Source organism: Hevea brasiliensis, chromosome 12, assembly GCF_030052815.1.
Source record: "Hevea brasiliensis isolate MT/VB/25A 57/8 chromosome 12, ASM3005281v1, whole genome shotgun sequence".
NCBI classification, from domain to species: Eukaryota; Viridiplantae; Streptophyta; class Magnoliopsida; order Malpighiales; family Euphorbiaceae; genus Hevea; species Hevea brasiliensis.
Window position 1 is genome coordinate 1,093,491 of NC_079504.1, and position 24,713 is coordinate 1,118,203.

Genomic DNA, 24,713 nt, shown 5'->3' on the forward strand with positions numbered 1-24,713 from the left:
ATAAAATTTATATTTCAAAAATTTGGGTTATAATATGAATAATTTTAAAAATAAGGAACTAAAATATTAGATACAAATTTTCATATTTCACCACCACTTATAAAGATAATGAATTTAAATCAGATAGTTGGGAGTTAGCAATTTTAATTTCACTTCAGTATAAATTGAAATAATAACTTTTTTTAATCTTAAAAATTTTCTTTTTTTTATTGAATTAAATTTTGATTTTGATTTATTTCATTATTACATGAGAGAAACCCAACTGGACTATTAGGATTTTCAATTTCAATTCTATTTAGAATATTGAATCGTTAATTAATTTGGTTTCAAGTTTAATTAAATTGATTTTGATTTAATTTTAAATCCAAATCGGACTGTAATGGAGTTTATTCATTATAACAAGAGTTAAACTTTTTTTGGTTTGAATTTATTAATATCAAAATCAACCATAAAATTAAAAAGAAAAATCATAATTTAATTGATTTTATTAGTAACCCATCTCCATTAAATTAAAGATTTCTACATCTTAATTAATTTAATCTTAGGGAAAAAAAAATCAATTTATGGGGCTAGAGTGCAAAATGACATTAACCTTTTCTCAATCAAGTCTGCATTTAAGAAAGGGATATATGGCTTAGGACAAATTGATAGTGTTTAAAACGTGGCAGTCTATAAAACCGAACCAGACACGGTTTGGGCGAAGAAAACCGGATTGAACCGGATAAAAGGAGTTGGTTAGGGTAGTTTTGGAAGAACTGTGCTGGTATATAACATACGAGACATCTCGGTAAGCGGTTTAGGGCTTAAAAGAATAAACGAAGCCGTAGAAGAGGGCTCTTTCTTGGCCGAGCAAACTTATCTTCAAATCTTCAAGGTATATCTCTCCCAGATCCACCCAAACCGTAGTTTCCTTGTTCCTCTCTCCGATTCATCTTAATTTTTTTTTTTCAATTTTTTAAGCTAGTTTTTGTTAATGTTTGGGAAGTTTTCACTGTAGATGGATCGGTACCAGAGAGTGGAGAAGCCTAAAGCTGATACACCAATTGACGAGAATGAGATTCGTATTACTAGTCAGGGAAGGATGCGCAGTTACATCTCATATGCCATGAGTTTGCTTCAAGTATGTTTTCCCGGCTATTTTATTTCTCAGCTTTATTTGCTTTTTTTTTTCCCTTTTTTTTTTCTGTGATTCTTTGCTTACATCAGATGTTAATTGATATTGGTAACTATGTGTGGTCTGTAGGAGTATAGTACTTTGACTGTTCATATACATGTCGACGATAGGTTCAAACTTTGATCTTTACCGTGTAATTCAAAGCGTTTGTGAAATTTTAGAGCCAAAGTTCGGATATCTTTAAGCTGTTAGGATTTTGCTAATCCTTCTACCCCTAAAATAGATGTCAGAGTGGCCTTTTCTGGATGTGGTGACTTTTTATGGATGTTAATTATGTTCTTGTAATTAATTAATTCAACTTACACTTCATGTTAACAACTCAAATTATGTATGGAGGAACGTGTGTTTTATATTGTGTACATGTTTCTACTTTGCTAGCTCGGAAGCACTATAACTATCTCTTTTTGTTGGTTTAATAGTTTTAGATGCCATGACCCCTTTTGTCCTATTTGTTCTTTTATGCCTATTTTTGCAGGAAAAAGGATCGAATGAGATTGTGTTCAAAGCAATGGGAAGAGCCATCAACAAGACTGTGACTATAGTGGAGTTAATCAAGGTTTTTTTTCCGCTTTCCACAATTATTGGAAGGTAATTACTGAGCTTCTTATCATTCAGTAATTAATGGCAATGTACTCTTTCTACTTGTAATGCAGAGAAGAATTGTTGGTCTCCATCAGATCACAGCAATTGGATCCACAGACATAACTGATACATGGGAGCCCCTTGAGGAAGGCCTCCTTCCGTAAGAATAGTCTGGAAAAGAAAATTTCAATGTCTAATATTATTTTTTAAGCATTTGGCTTTTGTTATTGATAACAATTCTAACAATGACCCTTGTTTTAAATAATACAGTTTGGAAACCACTAGGCATGTGTCAATGATTACGATTACCCTTTCCATGAAGGAACTGAATACATCTTCTGTTGGGTGAGTTTTTATAGAACTAATATAAAGCATTTTGTTTGATTTCTTAAATTCTTTCATAATGCACTTTTTTTTTAGGAAGAAACCATGTGAGAGCATAATTAGGCAGGCTGAGGTTTTTGGATGTGAATTGTGATGTTGATTTTTTGAGATTTTACTAATTGCAGACATTATAGCAAGTGAACATTGATTCTAAGTTAATGACTTGCATTCTTTATTGGTTTTTGGAGTCTTTCTTGCCTGTGACTAAATGGCGTGACAAAGAAGTGTGATTATATACATATTTTTTCATATTTTAGTTTTTGATACGCAAATATGCTACTGCCGCCTCAAAAATTTATATTTATTGAGGTTTTGATATGATTGCCTTTTTGTTTGTTTGCCTTTCATAATATAATTGATGCTGAGGAACCAATTTAATGGTAAGAAATAGTTAATAGAATTGCATACAATCTTTGCTTGAAAAGCAGATCGCCATCTTCTGTTATTTGATTATTAAATTTGTATATGCCCTTTCAGATAAATACCATTCTTTAATGTTTCTTTTGCTTTAATGATGGGAGAAGTTGTTCCTGGATGGTATATAGCAAATGATATATAGATAATTTGTAGTGTGTTCTTTAGTAATATATGTGTATCTAAGATGTCAGGACATTCTTGTTTACGAAGTTTATGTCAACTGGAACAAAAAAAATTAATGCCATTTGGGTAGTATAATACATGTTGGTGGACAGTTGAATTTATTGTTATTCCAAAATCTGTAATTACTCGTGAACGCTACCCTTTTCAGGTACCAGTCTCCCTTACCTGCAGAACTGGTGAAGGGATCAGCAGAATTTGATTATGAAGGAGGTGGTGCTTATTTATAATCTATGCACATTCTGAATTATCCAAATTTACATTTGTTTATAGTTAATTTTGTGCTGCAGAGGGCTCACCAAATGGCCGAGGTAGGAGTCGAGGTGGTAGAGGGAGGGCAAAGGGTAGAGGTATGTCTAAATGGCGTTTGATCACATGTTTTTATTTGAAATTTCCAATGGATATGTTATCGTGTGGGTTTGTTGCTGTGAAACCAGCAGCTAATGATTCTTCCTTGCACTTAAACCTAGCTCACTTTCTTGGTTTGTGAACTTAGTTCATGTTAACATGGTTCTTTTTTCATTTACTTAAAGGAAGATCTTGTTCAACTTTAATGGTTGGTTTACAGATTGCCATTATTGGGAGTTTCTATGTATTGCAAAATTGTTCTAGAAATATTTTGTTTGCTAATTTGAAATCTGAGTGATGGAAGCTTCAAATAAAAAGACAGGGTTTTAAGTTATCTGGACTTTTTCATTATATTAACAGAACTATTCTTACTTCAGGAAATGGATTTGTTATCGTATATGAAGATGGCGGTTGGGATCGCAACAGGGGCCATTTCAGAGGTAGGGGAAGAGGACGAGGACGGAGTTTCCGAGGCCGTGGGAGAGGAGGGTACAATGGACCTCATGCTGACATGCAGCAAGATGGAGGTTACAATTATGATGCACCTGCTCAAGGCCGTGGTACATTTTTTTTTTCCTAGTGTTTTCTTTTCACCTGTGATTGATATTTCTACGTTTATGTTTTTGGGGTGTTTCTATGATGGCTTCTAGTGTGAGCTCTAGACTTCATCCTTTTTATATAGCTGCTTCATTATTGGGTTATCCTGGATTCATACTCTAATTTGAACAAAATTCTCTTAACAGATGCGTTGCTTCTAATAAGTGACCTTTAGAACTGTCATGGACATCTAGGCAATCATTTTAATAGACTGTTTTTTGCGCTGTTAATTTCTATGTAACTTATTATTTGATTAAGACCTGTTAGAATAAGATTCATGATATGATACTTGCAACTGATATAGATGGGATGCATGAAATTTTTACCACGCGTGTTACCGTAATTGAGAGTAGTGAAGAGGTGGATGTGCTAGTTGCCATCTTTTTAATATTCAAGAGTTTATAGATGAAACTCGTGCCATTAGATTTTTCTAAATTCCAAATTCTTTGTCAATTATGTGGAGGTGTGTACTTGGTTTGTTGAAAGTTGATCCTGATCTATTATGTTGTAGGTCGTGGCCGCGGGAGGGGAAATCGTGGAAGGGGCCGCGGATTTAGATCCAATGGGCCGATCCAGGCAACTGCGTGAGATGCTCATGTGGCTTTCCTTTGATTGCAGTGCTGTTGACCATGTTTTATGTCTTCTCCAATATCATATTTTATTAGTCTCTTTTATCCAAATTTTCCCCTATGTCCGAATTAGGAGTTTTTTATTTTTATTTTTTTAACTTTAGGACATATTCATCTGTAGCCCTTAGACTAATCTTTGTAGCTTGGAATTGTTGGCTTTGAGGCGTTCTAGGTGTAATGTGTTGCTTGAAGCCTTGAACAATCGTAACTGTGTTTATTTCTTTTGAGCAGTGCATTCTTTTATTTTTCTGTTTGTTTGGGGCCCATTTGGTAGTTTTGGTGCATAATTATTTCCCTTTCTAATGCCATTAATCAATGCTTGGTTCTATGGATTAATTATTAAAAAATGTGAAAAAAAACTATTTACAATTATAATATTTGAATCTGAAACTATTTATGAAAGTAATAGTTGTTTAAGAAAGGGTCATTGGGAAAGAGATTTTAAAGAAACATTTATGATAAAGAAAATGGCACTGGAAATAGCCTTTTTAAAGATACGTTGTATTAGGTGTATAGAAGTTGTAAGGAACAATGTGACGTGATTTTGAAAATATTATTCTTAACGATTTTTTTGAGAACATTAATTTTATATTCTGTTAAAAAGTTGATGATTTGATGTGTTAAAAAAAATTTTATTCATAATGATTTTCTTAGGAGCAAAGAAATATTATCTGTAAGGCGTACATAAAAATTCTATTGGGAGTTGGTTTCATATTTTTTTTAATAAATCTTTGTTTGAAACTTTACTCATTTTTTAAATAAATACTACTTTTTAAAATAATTTTAAATTTACACTACAAACTGATTCTATTTAGCCATCTCTGAAGGGAAGGCGTTGACTAGAAAGGTAATTGCAAAAATGATTTTGTTTGAATTTAATTAATTATTTAAATATAATTTATGTCTTAAACATCATAATAATAATTATTTAAATATTATCTGAATTTATATAATTTTATTTATTTTAGTCAATAATTTATATTTTAAAATTTTAATAATTTTAGAAAATATTACTTTTTATTTATTTAAAAATAATATTAAAAATATTTAATTATTTATTTATATAAATAAATTTTATGAAATTCCTCTAAACTAGGGTATTATTTTTTTAAATTTAAATTCATTTTTAATCTATTTATTTATGTATTAATTAAACTCATTTTTAAAGAATTTAGTGGGATTGAAAATTTAAAAATATTTGATTCATTGTCATGTTTGGATTGGCAATGCCATTGCTAACGAAGCGGAGAAGCCGTTCTGATATATAATAAGAACAAAAGGGATGAATACTCAAGTTTTGAAAGACTTGTTTGTTTGGAAAGAAAGAGGGAATCAAAGAAAATGTATTTTTATTCTGCAAGTTAAATGTATTTATTATACGTAAGGAAACATAATAAAATAATATTATATAGACCGCAAATTCATTTTTTCAAGTGAATCTAAAAACATAAATAAATAAATTAATTCAACCTAAACAGAAGAACCGTTGATGTTTAGCATCCAGGTTGTAATTAGGTACGTAAATCTTGGTCAGAGGAAGCACTAGGATTTTTTTGTCCTCTGATAGGGAGGATTTTTTTTGTTATTGTTTTCAGAGACCTGCTTGCTTTTCAGTCAACAGGTGTGGCTTTGCATTTCCAGGCTCTCAGGATATCATATGGGGTCTTTTGGACCATTATTCAAATTTTTATAAATAAATAAAAAAGGAACTTGTTTTCAGTCTTGAGCATTGCTGTTTGTCGCTGCATGTTCCATCTCAAATCTCATTTGCTGATCACTGCGTAGTCAAATCTCAACAATCTTTTTCTTTTTAGAATATGTCCTTTCCTTTCTGAAGTTTGGCCCTGGACTGTTGAAATATGTTGAAAGGAATTATTTCTACTCTGTCAAGTTGTGGATATTTCCTGCAAGGTGCCTATCTATTATTGGGTTGTTTTTTTCCCAACACCTCTATTTATGCAGTTTATATTTAATAATTTATATTCAAACTCTGTTTAAATAAATTATTAAAAAGAAAAAAGAATAATTTTTTTTATTATTTATTTTTTCTCTTTCTACTTAAATAAATAAAAAATAAAAGATAAAAAAATAAAAAATAATAAAGAGAAAGTTTCTTTCATTTTTTTTCTCTTTAAATTAAGAAAAAAATAAATAAAAAATAGGATAAATTTTTTTCCATTTTTTATTTTTTTTATTCTAACAAAGGGAAAATTATTTTTTCTCTTTGATTTTTTTTAACTAAAAAAAAAGATAGAATAAATTTTTTTTCTCCTTTTTTATTTTCTTTATTTTATCTAAATAAAAAAATATCTTTTCAAATTTATTTTTTCCTTATTATTTTCCTTCTCTCCTTTTTCACTGTAAGTCGATTGAATTTGGTTTCTGAAGGGGAAGTCAGGATGGGCTTCAACATTTTCGTCGAACTTGTAGCCTGCCTTCTATCTCGACCGATTCGCTGCCTAAATACTCATCTAAAACGGAAGGCGGGCCTGTCTTGCTCCGTGGGCGCTGAAACACAGCAATTTTGTTTTTAAAAGGCGGAGAGTATCCCTGGGAACTCACATTTGAATGCAACTACGAAAAGCAAATTTCTCTTTTTTTCAACATAACGTACAATTGCACTATATTTATCCACCCAAATTAAATTTTATGTTAATTCAGGCACTAGTTTAGTCAGAATTTTCTGGGAAAAACCATTGTTAATAATTTCATATACCTCTGTGATATGATCAAGAGCCAAGAGGTTATATTCTCTAGTTTACAGCAGAAGTCCCACTTTATGACATTAATATAACAAAAAAAGGCATATGGGATTAAGGTAATGAAGGCAAAAAGCGAAAAAGCTACATATAAATGGATCAAAATGAAACAACTATTCATTTTACAAGCACATAAAGCGTAAATTAAAAATAAAAAGAACATATTACAAAGCTCATGGTAACAAATTATACGTATGCTTAAGCTGCTGCAGCTTCTAATTTTGCAGCAAAATATGGAAATTTGCAGCTTCTAATTTTGCAGCAAAATATGGAAATTTCTCACCATATATTATGTATCAAGCTCTGTGCTTTCTTGCTTTAGAAAGGCACAAAGGCTTGGTAAGTAGTAGCTAGCTTTTAGTGTTCATGGGTATCATCTCTTTTGATGAGAAACAGAAAAGAATGTGGCGGGCTGCTCTAGTAAAATTATAAGCACGCCTCTGCCAATTCAAACCCTGAACTCCAAAGCCCTTGATGATTTAATTTTAGAATTGTACTGAGCTAGAGAAAGTTTGGCCAAATGCCCAATTTGCTGGAGCAATGTCCGTGAATGATCTGGTCACCCCATCAGTAGTCGTGACTCTGAAGGATAAAGATTGCCCATTGAGATAGGCATTAGATTGCCAATTAGCTCCCCAGTTTCTTGACATTGTCATCCACCCTGTTTTTGAGCCTTTAATGGATACAGATTGGATGGAACCAGCACCTGCTACATTGCTTATCAACACAAGCTCGAAATAGTCTCTTCCATTAACTGTGAATCTAACTCCGCCTTGTTTCTGGCACGGAACCCTGCACCGATCAGTCAGCATTAGATTTATAAAGCAATTGGGATGTGAGAAACAGGCAATATCCAATCAAAAAGCCTAAGCTAACATGGGTTTTGCTTGATTAGTTAATTATCTATGGAAGAATCCCAAGAAGAAGAAAAAGAAAGTTGTTACCTTTGGAACAAAACGGGAATGATTCCTCCTCTATAAATACCAATCTTTTCCCAAGCAGGTTGAGCCATATCGAAATGCTGGAGGGGAGGGTTGCACCAGCCTCCATTGTTGTTTGGAAGGGCAAAATTAGGTGGGCAGAAATTTGTTGCAGTAATGGTCACAGAGCTGCCTTTAATACACCATCTGGGGTCAGCTTGAGAATCACATGTGATTCTGTAGCATTGTCCACATGCAGCTCCATCATTGAATAAAGCTGTGCTTAAAGCAGCAGTTGCCGTCCCATAGCCAGCTGAATACAAGTTACCATATCCACAAGCTCCTCCTGTAGCCAAACAATAATATGTATACAAAGTGAAACATATATACAAGCTTATTCCCTTAAAAAAAAATGAAGAACCTGGAAGAGAGAAGTAGAATAGATGTATACCCGTAGTTCCTGAAGCATCGCTTCCTCCATAAAAAGTAGCATGACCTTTCGTCCACCCAGAAGCCGTGAAGGCATTAACATTTATAGCTGAAGAACAGAAGGATTTAAGCAAGAGTAGCATTGCAAGAACCAGCTTCGCCATTTTCTCAGAGGCACAGAGGGAGACAGTATAGGAAGACAATGGAGGGCTACGATCTAGGGATAGGAAATTGTGTATTTACATTTATTGGCATTTCCAAGCGCACAAGTGGCTCTATAAATAAGGACCAGACTTGTTAATACTGAATGCAAGAACCTCACATGTGGGCTCTGCAACTGCAAGAAGTCTAAACATGGAAACCAATTTTATTTTCTTCTTTTTAATATTGAATTATCTTCTGCAAGAATGAGGAATTCTGACGATAATTCAATTATTCCCACGTTCTCTTACCCCTGCCATTGCATAAGCCCCACATGGTCTTCCCCATCAGAGAGCCGTGAAAACTTGAAAAACCCACAAAGCCCAATATAATTTCTACCTTTTTTCGGCTGGATTAAGATTCGAATTCAAAAACTTATAAATTATAAATAGACTTCATTACTACTTAATTAAAGTTGATTGGCTGTCTTTACTTTCTTTAATGCATTGGTTGTTTCCATCTGAAGTTATAATAAAACCCTCATCTGCGCTTATGTGTTTCTGATACTGAATTTTTGGCTTAGATCATGCCATGTTTCTTCACATGGCATTCCTTTGACGCATTTGATACAAATGCCATTATTTATATTTAGGTGTTTTCTCATGCACATGCACCCATTTGGCGGTGATGGGTTCTTTTTACGCTATCTCATCCTCAGCTGTGATCTGAAAAATAGAAGGTTAAATTATGTCTCATCTAGATCCTCGTCACCATTGATTGGATGTGTATTTACTCCATTCATAGACCACATTCTGATACATGGATCCATCAACCAGTTTTCTCGACTATAATCACAATCACCCAATTGGGTGTCGAAGGATCATAGCATTTGCCAAGCCAATCTTGCGTCTCAACTTTATAGGAATTTGGAAACTGAAAGCTTATAAAAGCTCAGAGATCATTAATTAGACCGGTAGTCATGCCCATGAGAAATTAGGTGGTTTAAAAAAAGAACACCATATATTCGAATCCATTCACGTCTGCAGTTTTATTATATATTTTAGACTAAATTATGGAAGTTGCAGTAGTGGCTCTTGCTCTTGCCCTTACGATTTGTACCATATCTTCCCCTGTGTGTCCACTGAGCTTAAACTACTATGACTACGCCTGCCCTCAGCTCGAGTCCACCGTTACTGGTGCTGTGAAAAAAGCAATGATGAAGGATAAAACAGTTCCAACGGCGCTTCTTCGGATGCACTTTCATGACTGTTTCATTAGAGTATATAATTAATTAGTTTACCATTTCTTTCCAAGTTCTTGAAAATGGCAATACTTGCGCACACATTCTTAATTAATTTTTTTTTTTCCTCATTGTAGGGGTTGTGATGGTTCTGTGCCCCTGGAATCAAGTGGAAAGAACAAGGCAGAAAAAGATGGGCCTCCCAATATTGCATTGCATGCTTTTTATGTATTGATAATGCAAAGAAAGCAGTAGAAGCCTTATGCCCCGGCGTGGTCTCTTGTGCTGATATTTTGGCTCTTGCTGCAAGGGATGCCGCAGCTTTGATAGTTTCCAATTTTAGCGCTAGTACTATCACTTTTTCCCATTTATTCAAACTCGAAACTCCATAATTCTGGAGACAACTCTAACACTAATCAGCTATACTTTAACATTTCTCAATTACAGCAAAGCTTCTTTCAGAGATGACTTAGCTTGGAAAATCTAGTGGCTCTCTCTGGTATGTATATTATATACATGTTAATTAACTTAAAAATTGAAGAGATACTCAATTGATCATTATATAAAATTGTACCTAAAAAATACATGTAGGGGGGCACAGTCTTGGATTCTCACTGTTCTTCCTTCCAAAACAGAATCTACAACTTCAATATTCCACTGTTGACATCGACCCAACAATGAACTCATCATCATTTGCAAAGAGTTTAAGGAATGTCTGCCCCATGCACAGCAAGGTTAAAAGTGCAGGTGCTACACTGGATTCATCAACTACCACATTCGATAACGTTACTAAAAGCTACTTCTCCAAGGCAAGAGTCTTTTATCTTCTGATCAAGCCTTACTCACAACCCCAAAAGCCAGTGCTCTGGTTTCCAAGTTTGCGAGCTCTCAGAAAGAGTTTGAAATTAATGACTCAGTTATGGGTAAATTAGTGTGTGGATTTGAAATTAATGACTCAGTTATTTATTTTTTTTAAATTGAATTAGTTAATATTTTAAATTTTCTCATTTCAAACATTGCCTTGATTCTATTAACACTTTAATCTTTTTAATTATTTTTTATATTTTTTTCTTAGTTAAATGAATCAAAAAATTAAAAATAGTGTGAAATTTCATATGTGCCTTCTATTAATAAAAATGTTTTTCTAATAACAAACTTTGTTCTCAAACCTGCTTTCTAATAAACATTTTTCAAAGAAAAATCTAAAAAAAAATTCAAAAAATTCCCAAAAAAATTCAAAGAAAATTTTATTTATTTTAAAAAATTTATAATAATAAACAAATAACACTCATTTTAATATGCATTGTAGTGAAATTTTTAAATATTAATTTTATTTTTGGAAATTTCAGGGAAAAAAAAGGCATTCTTCAAAAATTTTTTAAAATCTATTTTTATTGAAATTTTTTCTAAAAAAAGTTTTTCTTTGATCAATTTTTTAAAAAATAATTTTAAAAAATTCTTAAAAAATATTAAAACTTATTAAATATATCAAATTTTAAAAATTAAATAGTGATTTAGTTAAAAATAAAAATACTCTTTCATTTATATTTAACAAAAAAAAATATACCTTTTAAATGGAAAATTAACTCATTAATAAATTTAAATTACAATAATTAACTCATTCGAGCGAAATTGTGAGTTATTTATTTATTTATGTTGAGTCAAAGCAACAAAGCCCAAAATAATCCTCCCCACCAATAAGCCCATGAGACCCATATCATGAACCTGAACCCTTGAGTCCATAAAGAAAACATCCCCATAGCTACAGCCGTCGGGAACAAAAAGACCATAGCGTCCCGGAACTGAAACTGAAAATCGATCCTCTTCTTCTCTGTAACACTTCAATTCAATGAGCAATCAATCTTTCGACGAATCGAACATTCTAGAAACCAAACTACAAGATAAGATAACCCAGAAACAAATATCAAAACGAGTTCCAGATTTTGACCAAAACCAAGTTGCTGATGAGGAGTTACATAAGCTCCTTCTACCTGATGTACGCGACCTTCCTCTAATTCCACCCTCTTCAATTGAGACCAACTTCGTCTCCTATTTTGCTCCAGGTTCTATGCTTGCTCTTTTTTCTTGCTTAATGCTGAATTGTCCACTATGCAAAAGCCTTAAGCAAATGGTTTTGCTGTTTCTTTTTTTATGAATTTTAATCAGATTTTATAAAGCCAGGACACGACCAGTACGTTTATCGCCATGCCAATGGGTATATGTTCTGAGCTTTTTTTTCGTTGTTTAAAGTGTTGGGTTTTGATTAGTGTTGAATAAAATGTTGCCATTTTCATGATCGGAAGTTTGTGTGTGATCGGCTTGGCTCCTACCCATGTGGCTTTTAAGGATGGAGGAGGAATCACGGCCGTTGATTTCAATGTTGGCAAGTCTGATCGGAGTGGCATTAAGGTCACTGGAAAGCGCAAAAAGGTATCTTTTGCCTATTCTTCTTTTAAAGCTTTTATAGTTTTAGCTGATAGGCGTAGTTTTTCCAATTTGAAGTTGCATAATACGAATGCTGATTAGGGATTTAAAGGGCCTTGCTTGGGCTGCTAGGTTGATGTGGGAATAAATGTTAGAAGCTTTGAATTAAGCATTCAAGTGCTACTCTTTCTTTTAGCACTTATTGTACATTCTGTTTGTGTAGCAGCTAAGGAAGGAAATATACAATCTAATACGTTGAATTTAATTGAAATAGTAATGGTCTGAACTTAAATATTTCCTTATGTTTACATCTTTCCAAATAAATTATTGTTATTGACCATTACCCTGGTCTTTGTTCCTTAACATTTCAATGGAGGCTATGATCTTGCTACTTGTATCAGATGTAGCATAATTGGGCTTTGTATATAAATGAAAAACATCATATTGGTCTTTTGGAAGCATAATTTTGAAATGAGTATAAAATTTCTGGAGAATATACAGATTCATTTTTGCAGATAGTGCATTTGATTGTGGCTGATTAACTCTTTTATATGTTGATTTATCTGATGTTATTGAACTTAGGGATAATTTTTTGCAGAATGCACAACACTTTGAGTCAAACACGGCTTTGTGTAAAGTTTGCACGCAGGATGCTTTCTATATTGTCAGGTATAACTGTTTCTCAGCCTCACTTCTCCTGCCTCTCCTCCACCCAGGTTTACAATGTTGGAGTTGAAGTTGAAGTTGAAGTTTGTTGTATTGATTTTTGACAGGTGTTGTGTTAAAGGCTCATTGTTGGAAGTAAATGATAAGCTAATCAAACAGCCGGAATTACTTAATTCTTCGGTAAGAAAAGCTTTATGGACAGCAAACATACTTTTGATGCAAAGCTGAAGAAAAGCGCAATAGGTGTAATGTACTATTTTATTCTATTCAGGCCAGCATGTTTTTCTGCTATTTATACTATGAAAACTTTTTTTTTTTGCCTTTTTTGTATGCATTTAAGTGTTTAACAGTTTGATAGTAGTTCATGAACTAGTCCTATATATTATTGATCTTTTAGAGTTGAATTTTTGCATTTGCAAGCAAGCATAGCAGATGGTAGTCTCTGTTTGTTCTTCTCCTTTTGGAGTTTGTTAGTAGTTCATAGACTTAGATGAAGATTAAATCTGTGGATTCTGATACTCAGGATGTTACCATCCTGATTCAGTATGGTAAAGCTTGAGGTGATGGCAGTGACCATGACCATCATCTGGTGTCAATACGAGGCGCCTCCAGAGTTAAATATACTTTTCTTCCAAATGAAGAAAAATATTTCTTTTTTTTATAAGGATAAAAGAAATATATTTCTAGATAGACATAATTACAACAGCTTCTAAAATATGCAAAAGCATAACAGACTTTTCATCATAACCATGATTTTTATTATGTTTTTGGTTGATGAGTAGATTAGCTGTTGCCATTTGCTATATGCATTTAGTCGTTTGGTGATTCAAATTTACAGTCACGTGTTTTCTGTGTTAAATTGCAGGCAGATAGAGAAGGATACATTGCTATTATCATGCCAAAGCCAGCAGATTGGCTGAAGGTCAAGGCTTCGTTACTGAGCCTTGAAGAATACAAGAAAATGAGAGAAGGTAGTTGAGTATTGGGAAACTTGGATCAATTTCTGGCATTGGATTAAAACAAAAAAAAAGTCATGCTGCCTTGCCTAGGTGCATTCGCAGGGAATCTCGCCCATCATCAGTAATTACAGTGCCCTCCCAACATGGCTTTTCTCTAGATCTCAGTGGGGGAGGATGAATTGTAATGCTATCCCATTTTTTGTGTTGTGTTAAATTATTTTATCAAATTTTCCCATTAATAGAATAAGGACAATAATTAAGTAATTGGATTATGTTTCTTTGCATATTTGAGAACAAAAATTAGAGTTATTCAGACTACAGTTTATACGCAAGTAGCATAAGCCACAAGGTCCTCTAATTGTGCTTAATGCAGATTGTACACAGTATTCAGATGTTTCTTGAATTTCTTATCTGAAAAAATTATAGCAAAAACAGAGCTGATATTTAATGTACACATGGAATTCTGGGTTCTCTAACAAATTACTTTGGACGAGTTATGACAATGAAGGTGCTTGCCATGTTTTGTTTTGTATTAATGCAAAAACAAGGGGGGAAAAACCCATTCAGGCTAGTTATCCTTCCCTGGCTGAAGATTACCATGCCATTGCCAAGAATTTTTGCTGAAAGAAAAGATCTGTGATTGTTGTGCAGCCACAATCTCTGGAATAAAAAGCCTTATGGATCTGTTTATGGTATGAAAACAAATACACGTTCTTCAAGCTCATCCAGCTGCTCCTGATAGAAAGAATCACGCACGTAAAACTCTTTCGCAACTTTCTTTACAGTCTGTTTGGTATTGAGTTTGGAAGTTTGAAATTATTTTTTTGAGTAAAAGCACCATTTTAAATGCTGTTGAAAAAAGTAATTTTAAAAAAATTATTTTATTATTTTAGTATTTTTATAATTAAAATTGATTAAATTTAATTTTTAATTATTTTTTAATACTTCTAACTAATATATTTAAAAAAGTGATTTTTTCAACAGCAATTTAAATGATAATGCCAAACAGGTCTTTAGTAGCTCAATAATTTAGTATTTTTACTCCTAACACACATATCAGCAAGAGCCTTCTTGTGTTCTAGCAATGAAAATCATTGATCAATATGTAGGTTCCATTTTGCTGCAAAACCACAGTTTTTCTAAGCAAACTTGTCTTGAGCCCTCCATGAAATAACTTGATTTACTTTCTCAACAAACAAAATGAGCAACCCACAAGTCCTCTGTCCTGGTGATGCTACAAATACAATGCCAACTATCCCATGAAGTGCAATTACTAGTCCTTGCTTCCTTAGAATCCTATCTTAACGCCAAATCAACTAGAAAAATAAAATATATCTTATGCTATGATATGTCCAAACTTAAAGATGAAGATGTTATTTTATTTAATGTAAAATCTAAACGTGTAGTGAATTTTAAAATCAGCAATTTTTTGATAATTTATTTATTTATAAAGTTCTAATGATAAATTTTTTTTTTGTGTATTTTTAATTTTATTTAAACTGAAAATTCATTTGCAATTGTATTTTACTGGTTAAAGTTAAAAATAATAATTTTAATAAATACTATTAATAAACATTTTTAAATATTATTACTAAAATATATAGTATTTCTTCTTCTACTTTTATATATATATATATATATATATATATATATATATATATAATATTCATTCATTGAATAAATTTTTATATATAAAGACATTTCTTCTTCTACTGAAATGGTGCGTAGGAATACGACGCCGTTGAGTGACTACAATTTTTATTAGAATTATTTTAATCTTTAATAATATCAGGCTCTACGCTCCCATTTTTCTCGCTTCCTGGTTGCTGCTCTCTTTCGATAATCAGTGCTATATTCTCTGCTTTGATTAACGTACTTTTATAATTGTTTAGGGTTTTCGACTATGGGTTTTTGATTTATGTTCTTCTAATATTTCGCCTTTTTTTTTATGCCTTTTTAGAACCCATGCTATTGTTTTTCTAGGGTTTTCTAAATTTCGTTCATTAATGTATGTCTAGATTTTTCTTGCTTGATATGCTGTTCGCTTCAATTACATGGTCTCTTCCCCCTTTGTTGATTTTCTTTCTGAAGAGGTGACTTGGGGCTTGGGCTTCCAAATCGCGGAGAAGAGGCAAAGGAAGACAAAAGCCTCAAATTCCCAGAAATTACAGCAAAGAACACACCCAGGCTGAGTTCCAGCAGTCCAGAACATGCCCAGGATGTGTTCCACAGGGGCAGCAGGGTTTTTTTTAGGTCCAGAAACGTCACCAGCAGCCCTATTTCACTTAGGAATTCCAATTATGTTAAGTGGCAGCTGTGGAAATTAGTTTAGAATTAATTTAGAAGCTTTCCAAGTCTTATTAGGATTTATTTTTGCTTTCCTATTTCAGTTTCCTGTTTTAATTAGGATTTAGGTTTGGTGTTTGGTTTGGCTTTAGACTTGTATTAGTGTTTGGTTAGATACCTTACTTATCATTTATCCTTTTATTTTAAAATTTGATCAAAAGTAAAAGATTATATTATCCTTATCAACTTATAACTTAAAAAATACATGCAAAGTAACCAAACCAAATACCGTCTTGATCTAGGATTCTTAATTTATTTTAGTTTATCTAAATTTCCTAGATAGCGGGCATGTATTCCTAGCTAGTTTGGGAGAATTATATCTCTATAAATAGACCTTAATTCTATGTATTTCAGTTAGAGATTTTGATTAATAAAAATACAGCAGAGGTTTTCTCTATTTTTCACTCTGTGCGAGACTGTGTTCTTTTATGAGCTGCACTCTGCGTCAGAAGGCTTGCTAACTTTTAGGCTTTTCTGTGTTCTGCTGCTGAGAAAATTTTTGAATATAGAAGAAATAAGAATTTGGGCATTCCGTGTTTCTCCTTTTCTAACTTTTGGTAATTGTAGGTTCACCTTAAGTAAGCCAAATTGCTACCTTGGCATTTATTTTCACATCTTCTACATTTTTGTCCTCAATGTTAAAACTTATTGGCATCTTAAATTGAATTTGAAATTGCAAGCAATAAGCACAAGGGCCATTGCAAGTGATTGGCTTTCTGATTTTATTTTTTGAGATGCTCTTGGATGAATTGCCATATTCAACAAGCTTATTGATTTCTTGTCACTGAAACCCTGCAACACTGCTATTAAAATCTAAAAGAAAGGATTTTAAAAAAAATGGGGAGAATATCCCTTAATATTTCTGCCAATGCTTTAATAGTTAATGTCTTCCATGCGTGATGGGCTTTTATAGGTGCTAATGAGCTTGAGCTTTTATGATTGATGTGGTTCAGACTTGGTTGAAAAATGGGGAAAAGGAAGTCAAGGGCAAAGCCTCCACCTAAGAAGCGAATGGACAAGCTTGACACTGTTTTTAGTTGTCCTTTCTGTAATCATGGGACAAGTGTTGAATGTCGCCTGTAAGTGTTGGTTTATTTTCTTTTCACTCTGATAACTGATAATATTCACAAACTTTGCATGTATTGATGGGAAATTTTGTGAAATATTTTTTTTTCTCTTATTGATATTTCACCTCTGCTATTGAGGAAAATCTTCTTTTGTTTTGGTTGTGTGTTTAATATGTACATGCAAAATATACTCAAGATTTGGGAAGAACTGTTATAGCCAAAAGATTATGTAATGAAAGGAACCTTGGTAGAAATTTGATGTTCTCAAGTATTTGAACTTATGGTCTTGGTACAGTCTTTTAGCTTTTTGGTTTGGTTGAGGGATTACAAGTGAAATTTATAACTAAGATGCAAGCTTGGTATTAAGTGAGGAATGGTAATTGGTAATTACATTCAAGTAGGAGGGGTGTCAAAGGCAAGTGGGAGACTGAAGGTAATGTGCATTGAAGTTGTAAATTTGTAATAGTTGATGTGATTTCTAAATATCTCATGGAGAATGTGGCACCAGATAAGCTAGAATTGAGTAAGAGGATTCATATAGTGTACTCAGTTAATTGGTATTTAGATTTAGTTTGGTCAAGTTGAGTTGTAAATGTCAATGGTTGATGCTATTGTGAATGTTCCAATCTAAGCTTAATTTGTGCGCTGACCAATGCCACATATATTGCTCTCTGTTAGAACTAAATAATTTGTTTATTTTTTCTCTTGGCTTCAGTGATATGAAGAACTTGATAGGTGAGGCTATATGTGGGATTTGCCAAGAGAGCTTTAGCACTACCATCACAGGTATGCCATATTCTGTATCTTCTGGACTCCATATTGAATATCAAAACACAAGAACATTAACGACTCCTAGCTTATAAGGTTTCCCGAACTTTGCATATAAGGGTAGATCCTTAATTTGAAAAGGTTAGGTCTGTTATCACATTATGCATGCCTAATTACCTCAAGGAATTTTAGTGGACTTCTGTTACTATCTAGCTGGATAATGCAACAAATTTATGAAATTTCAGTTGTCAGCTGAGCTAAACAAAACATAGAAAATGGTTAGTTCAACTCCAATATATGTAGAATTTCATTAAGCAGAAATCCTAAGTTGCTTGTATCGCCAATAGTCTATAAAATGAGAGGATGGCAACATCATATTTAGTTGTATGGCAGATAAGTGAAAGCCTATTGGGTCTTCTTACTATGGACAGAAACATTAAAGATCACAAATCCATTGGAAAGTTTCTGCAGTTAGTTTCTGACAAATTTGCTGATTTCATTTCAGACGTGGAAATTTCTGCTTAGTTTGTTGTTTAGTTCATTTCTGTTGTTTATTTATTTATTTATTGAAGGTGATCATTTCTTTGTGTACTCCATTGCAATTGTTCGAGAAGTGTGGATAGCATGAATATTTTACTTTCTATGATGACTGCCTCTACTCTTCCCATCTTTTTTTCTTCTTTTATATATTATACGTATATATGTTGGAGTTGAACTAAACATTTTCTATGTTTTGTTATTGCAGCTTTAACTGAACCCATAGACATGTAAGTTGAAATCCATACTTTGGTTGGAATTAGATAATAATTATTCATAGCCACTCATTCCAGCTGCTGACGTCTTGACTGCAGATATAGTGAATGGATTGATGAATGTGAAAGGGTCAACAACCTTGAAGATGATGGTGCTTACAGAGCAGAGTAGGTTGTTGTCTCCTCTGCTTCTTTGTGGAAGAGAAAGCTTTATGAAGTCATTTCATATCCAATCACAATGACCTTATTTTAGTTCTAAAATCAGATATGTAAGCGTTGCATGCATAGTAACTATTGGTCCATGCTACACTTGATTCTTGTAACATATGTTCGGTTTTAAGGATGATAAACTTGTTGAAAACTGTCTTTGGGAATAAAACTCGATCAAGTGATGCTTCTCTTCTGAGAAATGTTATACTTTGTTTAAATTTATTTCTTCCTGCACCGTTTCACTACTCTAAATAATACACTTGAAATGGCTAGCTTCGCTAGGACTCACATAATCAATGGGGGCATAAAAAATAATAATATTACTATGAGAAGAAAGAAAAGTAACATTAAAATTAATTATCTTGTTAGAATTTTTATTTGATGAAGATTTCATTTCGTTTAATTGCACACCAGAGACAAGCACATGATAGAATATGGGGCCACAAAGTTGAATTAGCCAACTAAAATATATAAAGCAAAATATATGAGGCCAAAAGACTCTGCTTCTCTTAATTAAATACGTGAAGAGTTTCCAGCAATATCAATGACAAAACGATATCTGACATCGTTTCTTGCAAGTCGATCAAGGGCTTCATTGATTTTGTATGGTTCTACAACTTCAATATCGCAAGTGATGTTAAATTTGCCACATACGTCCATCATTTCTTGTGTTTCTCTCATTCCTCCTGTCATGCTTCCCTTCACTGTTCTCTTGCCTGCAAGTAATATTACACAAATTTATATATGCTTTATTGTTGACCCATGACTAAAAGAAGAAATTATTGTTCATTAGAGAACTTCCACAGAAGGGTGGAGTTTTGCAACTTTAGTAGGTACGTGGAGAAGAATTAATTATTTTCTGCTAACAATCATGTCTCTATTGCATTTTACCATTTATATTTATCATCGAAACTTGAAGAAGTGGGAAAGAAATGGACATTTTACCAAATATCAAGGGGAAAGAAGGTAACTCAAAAGGCCTGTCTGGTGCACCCACTGCCACCAATGTTCCATTCACCTTGAGCAATTCCAAGATTGGCCCAAGGGAGTGATTAGCTGAAACTGTATCCAGGATAAGATCTAGTGTTCTCTTCCCTGCCTGTCACACCAAAGATAATAAAAAAATAAAAAATTTTCAAAAAAAAAAAAACATTGGATAAAATACGTGTACTTGAAATCATGTGGTTTTGAAAATGAATTATGTACTAAACCTGCATTTGTTTAGAATTGGTGCTGACAATGAAATCATCTGCATCCAAGCGTTCTCTTGCCTCCCTTTCTTTAGATGGGGAGGTACTAATCACGGTTACATGGTGACCAAATGCCTTGCCAAATTTCACAGCTACGTGTCCAAGACCCCCTAAACCAACTATCCCTATCCTTTTCCCTGGAGACTTTAGCAGGCCGTTGTCTTTCATGGGGCTGAACACAGTAATTCCTGCGCAGAGCAGAGGCGCTGCTGCATCCATCGGCAGGGTTTCCGGTATGCGCACCACGTACCTTGATGACGTCAAATATTACCAAATTAATTACAGCACTGATTGTATCTGATTCTGAATCACTAATTAATTTTGAAATACCTGTGATCTGCAACCAGCATTTCGGAGTAGCCCCCGTAGGTGATGCTACCATCCCAGAAAATGCCATTGTAAGTGAGCTGAATCTGATCACAGTAATTCTCCTGGGAGCTCTTGCAGAACTCGCACTCCAAGCAGGAAGCTGCCAAGCACCCAACTCCAACCCTGTCTCCCAGCTTGAAGTTCTTTACATTGCTCCCCACCTTGGTGATTACGCCTGTAATTTCATGCCTAAAACACATATATATACAGTTCAGCAAACACGAGTAGATAAGCATTTCTTGCTTGATTTTTGAACAAAAGAGCTGCGATTTGAAAACAAGAAAGGAATATAAACATGTGTTACCCTGGAACCACAGGGTACATGGTAATCCCCCAATCATTCCTCACATGGTGGAGATCAGTGTGGCAGATCCCACAGTACATGATCTTTATGGTTACATCATTGCTGCCATTCTCTCTGCACAAATTGAAGACTTCAACTAGTGAAATCTTGAGAAACGAAATTGAAACTAATTAAGCGAAAAACTCATATAATACTAATATAATACCTTCTTTTGAAAATATAAGGGGTGATCTTGCCAGAGGAATCGTGGGCTGCCCAGCCAGAAACGGTCTGGGTATGTTTTGGAGTTGTTTGAGCCATTGAGTTAAGATTCTGAGATAGAAGAAGAGAGGAGTAAAACTTGAAGTGACTTGACTCTTAGCCTGCCATAGAATTTATAGTGGTTAGTTGGGCCAGGTTGTTGTGTATACGTTGTTAAATTTTAGCCAAAGCAGCCACGAAGATCCCACGAAAGTATCAAAAAAGGAAAACTTGGAAACTTGGGTCTTTAACTAATTCTCATTTAAATGGATGGCTCTGTCTTCAAGTCAAATGGTTTACACCATGCAAATGGGAAAGAAAATGGTTGGAAAATGCAGCTTTTCCACTGAAATTTTCAAAAATCAGCGTGACTTGACTTAAACATTTGCGTTTACCTTGACTTTGACTCGGCATAATACAAATGGGCCTTTGTTGAGATTTTTTTTGTTACACTGTGTTTGGAAAGGGAGGAAAATAAGGGAAAAGAAAATAGGAGGAAAAAATAATTTTATTTTTTATTATTTTTATTTGAATTGTGTAAAAAATAAAAAATGAAAAAAAAATATAGAGAAAATAAAAATATTTTATGTTTTTTTATTTTCTCTCTAAAATAAGAGGAAATATGAGAAAAATATTTAAAATTATAAATATAATTGATATTTTATATTTTTTTTAAATATATAGATAAAGTTATAATTTTATTATTTATAAGGTAACTTTCTTTTCAATATTTTTCTCTTTTAATCTAAATAACTCTCAATTTAAAAAAAAAAGAAAATAATTTAAGAAAACAATTTTTATTTTCATTCTATATTTTCTCTTTTTCATTTTCCATCCCTTTAAAAAGTTTTCCAAACATAGTGTTAGATTCTACCTAAAATTTAAATTTAAAATTTTATAATTTCAGAGATGAATATTTATATAATAAAAATATTATGTGCTATATTAATTATTATTCAATTTATTAAATTAAAAAATTGCCATTTACTATATTCATCTGTGTATAACAGTTACCGACAACGAATGCCTAATACCTTCTGTGCAATTAAATACCAGCACGGGGATTCCGCCTATTTGGCAAGTGGCCTCTTTTTTATTTTATTTTTTTATAATCGGTGGCGATAATTTTTTAATAAAGTAAAATTTTTACAAATTCAAATTTTATAAAATTTTCTTATATAAATTCTAACGATATTCAATTCGATATTTGTAAATAAAAATTATAATTTTTATTAAATTATTTCTTTAAAAACTTTTACTATTAAAATTTAATTTAATCATAATAAAATATAATTCAGCCAGTAAGAAAATGAGAAGAGCTGGTAGTCCATTCTGCAACAACTAGAGCCCATATAGACAAATGGGCACTAAGAGACCAAAACCCACTGAGGAAGATGAAAGCGGCATATCAAATCCATCTATATTAAGCCCAGAAAAACAAAGTAGTTAAATAATTTATTATATAAGATAGAAATTTATAGTAATTACATTTAATTATTAAATAATTGTTTTCACATTATTTTTTTTAAATAATATTTAAAATAAAATATTTTTCCCTTTGAATATCTAACTCCAAATGGGACCTGAGTAGTTTTAATTAGTGGTTAGTATAGTGTGTAATCAAGACTTAATTAAGTTGTTTAATTCTCTCAACAAGTCAAATCCTTCTTAAATTATTAAACCATTTTAATTAATTATTAATTTCCACCAACTTATTATCTAACTTTTGATTTCAAATGGTTTGTAATCTTGCATATCTCCTCTCTCCTTCTATTTATATGGGCCTATTTAATTAATGGCTAAATTTATATATTATTTAAGATTAAAAAAAAAAAGGAAGTTTGTTAGATATGAGTTGGAAATTTTTAAATTAATTAAATTTTAAACATTAAGATAATCTTTTAAAAAATTAATTAAAATTAAATATTTTATATTTTAGCTTAACTTATAAAATTAATTAAAAAATATTAAATAATAAATTTTAAAAATTAAATAAAATCAATATGATAAAATAGCCTATGAAACTTGGTTATAAATATTAAAATAAAAAATTAATTTAATTTTTTTAACATTAACTTAAAATATATCATAAATAAATATGTCCTTTCCTGTTTCATCCTTGTATTCGACGTCTCGACCCATCAACTTCTAGTTACGTCACGCCTTGCGCTCAACGTAAATAATTATGTTTCCAAATATGCCCTTCATGTTGGTTTGTAACTAAAATTTAAAATCTAAATAAAAATCCTTAATAACACGGACCAAACCCCCAACCGCACGCAGTATTTTTTAAAATATTTTTAAATTAATTTTTACATATTAAAATTAAATTATTTTTTTTAAATATAAGATTTTCTATTTTTAATACATTCAGGATAATAACTTTAAATTACTCTTCAATAACATTAAATATAACAAAAATATGAATCCTTATCTTATCAATTGAATTAATTATGTTGAGTATTCACATATTAATTAATTATGTAGTGAAATATAATTATTTTGATTGTGAAAGGGCAGCTAGATTATTATTTTTTTTATAAAAATTTTTCTTGAAATTGTAGGAAAGAAAGGGTTGAATTTTCATATTTTTGTTTAACTAAATATAAGCCACAATGTAATAGATTAAATATTTAAATTTGTGTTTAAATATATATATAGAGAGATCAATACATTATATTAAAATGACAATTTCTTGAATTTATTTTGTGGCTTATATATAATTATTTATCCAAATTTTCTCTCTTTTCATTTTTCTTATTCATATAATAATAATAATAATAATAATAATAATAATAATTTTATTTTTAATTTATCTTTTACCTTCTATCGCCTTCCATTAAGGTAATTACCGAGTTATTCTATATTATCAATGATTTTGATTTAAATTTTTAAAATATCAAAATTAAAATTATATGATTTTTCTTTTAATTTTAATTTTGATTCGTTATTTTTTTTTAATTTTTTAAATAATGATTTTAAATGAAATTAACCAATTCAATCTAGTTTAATTCTACCTTCGGAAATAAATACTTAATTTGACGGACTCTAATAAAATATGTTTGAATTTGAAGAATAATATTTATATTGGATTTAGATTTTATATGTCGTGTATCTGTTACTATAATTTATTTATATAAATAATTAATTAAATATAAAATATATTTTTTAATAATATTTGTAAATTTGTATATATTATATGTTAAATAAATATAATGTTTTTATAAAATCATTAAATTTTAAAATAAAAAGTATTGATAAAAATAATTTTATTATAATTATTAAATAAGACATATAAAATTAAACTAGTTTGGATTATTTTGGATAATAATAATTGAGTTTGATATGAACTTAAATAGTTGATGATAAGTTTTAATGAAATTTAAAATGGGCTCAAATATTGAAAATACTAATTGAGTTGGAGTTTAGATATGGATAGGATGGGTGGAAGGTAAGGTGGACTCAAGAGGTCATGTCCCCCAAAATTTTTTATTTTAATTTTTTTTATAAATTATGTAAATAAAAAAATATTAAGGTGTAATATATAAATTTACTCTG

At 31.8% G+C, this 24,713-nt stretch overlaps 5 protein-coding genes and 1 pseudogene across 7 annotated transcripts; 4 read left to right on the forward strand and 2 right to left on the reverse strand.

Annotated features, from left to right (window-relative positions):
* Positions 1 to 733: 733 nt before the first annotated feature.
* Positions 734 to 4,564, forward strand: LOC110655926 (uncharacterized). Of its 2 annotated transcripts, none has more exons than XM_021812433.2 (9): positions 734 to 874; positions 998 to 1,120; positions 1,650 to 1,730; positions 1,828 to 1,916; positions 2,027 to 2,101; positions 2,889 to 2,950; positions 3,028 to 3,087; positions 3,463 to 3,645; positions 4,194 to 4,564. In XM_021812433.2, the coding sequence occupies exons 2-9, from the start codon at positions 998 to 1,000 to the stop codon at positions 4,268 to 4,270; spliced, it is 750 nt and encodes a 249-aa protein (XP_021668125.2). In that variant the 5' UTR covers positions 734 to 874; the 3' UTR covers positions 4,271 to 4,564. The 2 variants fall into 2 exon arrangements, with proteins under 2 accessions (XP_021668125.2, XP_021668126.2); XM_021812434.2 differs by having other exon boundaries at positions 760 to 874; positions 986 to 1,120.
* A 2,754-nt stretch (positions 4,565 to 7,318) lies between these two features.
* Positions 7,319 to 8,814, reverse strand: LOC110655925 (expansin-A11). The gene is made up of 3 exons (XM_021812432.2): positions 8,442 to 8,814; positions 8,015 to 8,336; positions 7,319 to 7,862 (listed from the first exon to the last, which is right to left on the reverse strand). Exons 1-3 carry the CDS (start codon positions 8,581 to 8,583, stop codon positions 7,556 to 7,558), a joined length of 771 nt encoding a protein of 256 aa, XP_021668124.2. The 5' UTR covers positions 8,584 to 8,814; the 3' UTR covers positions 7,319 to 7,555.
* Positions 8,815 to 9,585: 771 nt separating this feature from the next.
* On the forward strand, positions 9,586 to 10,883 carry LOC110655847 (peroxidase 64-like; annotated as a pseudogene).
* Positions 10,884 to 11,543: 660 nt separating this feature from the next.
* On the forward strand, positions 11,544 to 14,113 carry LOC110655924 (uncharacterized). The gene is made up of 6 exons (XM_021812431.2): positions 11,544 to 11,863; positions 11,967 to 12,015; positions 12,104 to 12,230; positions 12,823 to 12,893; positions 12,998 to 13,070; positions 13,756 to 14,113. The coding sequence occupies exons 1-6, from the start codon at positions 11,650 to 11,652 to the stop codon at positions 13,867 to 13,869; spliced, it is 648 nt and encodes a 215-aa protein (XP_021668123.2). The 5' UTR covers positions 11,544 to 11,649; the 3' UTR covers positions 13,870 to 14,113.
* Positions 14,114 to 15,561: 1,448 nt separating this feature from the next.
* Positions 15,562 to 19,192, forward strand: LOC110655923 (transcription elongation factor 1 homolog). 2 transcript variants are annotated; one of them, XM_021812430.2, is made up of 5 exons: positions 15,562 to 15,721; positions 17,149 to 17,274; positions 17,978 to 18,048; positions 18,776 to 18,797; positions 18,882 to 19,192. In XM_021812430.2, exons 2-5 carry the CDS (start codon positions 17,162 to 17,164, stop codon positions 18,952 to 18,954), a joined length of 279 nt encoding a protein of 92 aa, XP_021668122.1. In that variant the 5' UTR covers positions 15,562 to 15,721; positions 17,149 to 17,161; the 3' UTR covers positions 18,955 to 19,192. The 2 variants fall into 2 exon arrangements, with proteins under 2 accessions (XP_021668122.1, XP_057986754.1); XM_058130771.1 differs by lacking the exon at positions 15,562 to 15,721 and having other exon boundaries at positions 17,127 to 17,274.
* A 142-nt stretch (positions 19,193 to 19,334) lies between these two features.
* LOC110655922 (probable cinnamyl alcohol dehydrogenase 6) lies at positions 19,335 to 21,284 on the reverse strand. Its single transcript, XM_021812429.2, has 6 exons — positions 21,121 to 21,284; positions 20,916 to 21,029; positions 20,573 to 20,800; positions 20,204 to 20,492; positions 19,938 to 20,091; positions 19,335 to 19,708 (listed from the first exon to the last, which is right to left on the reverse strand). The coding sequence occupies exons 1-6, from the start codon at positions 21,213 to 21,215 to the stop codon at positions 19,506 to 19,508; spliced, it is 1,083 nt and encodes a 360-aa protein (XP_021668121.2). The 5' UTR covers positions 21,216 to 21,284; the 3' UTR covers positions 19,335 to 19,505.
* Positions 21,285 to 24,713: the final 3,429 nt, after the last annotated feature.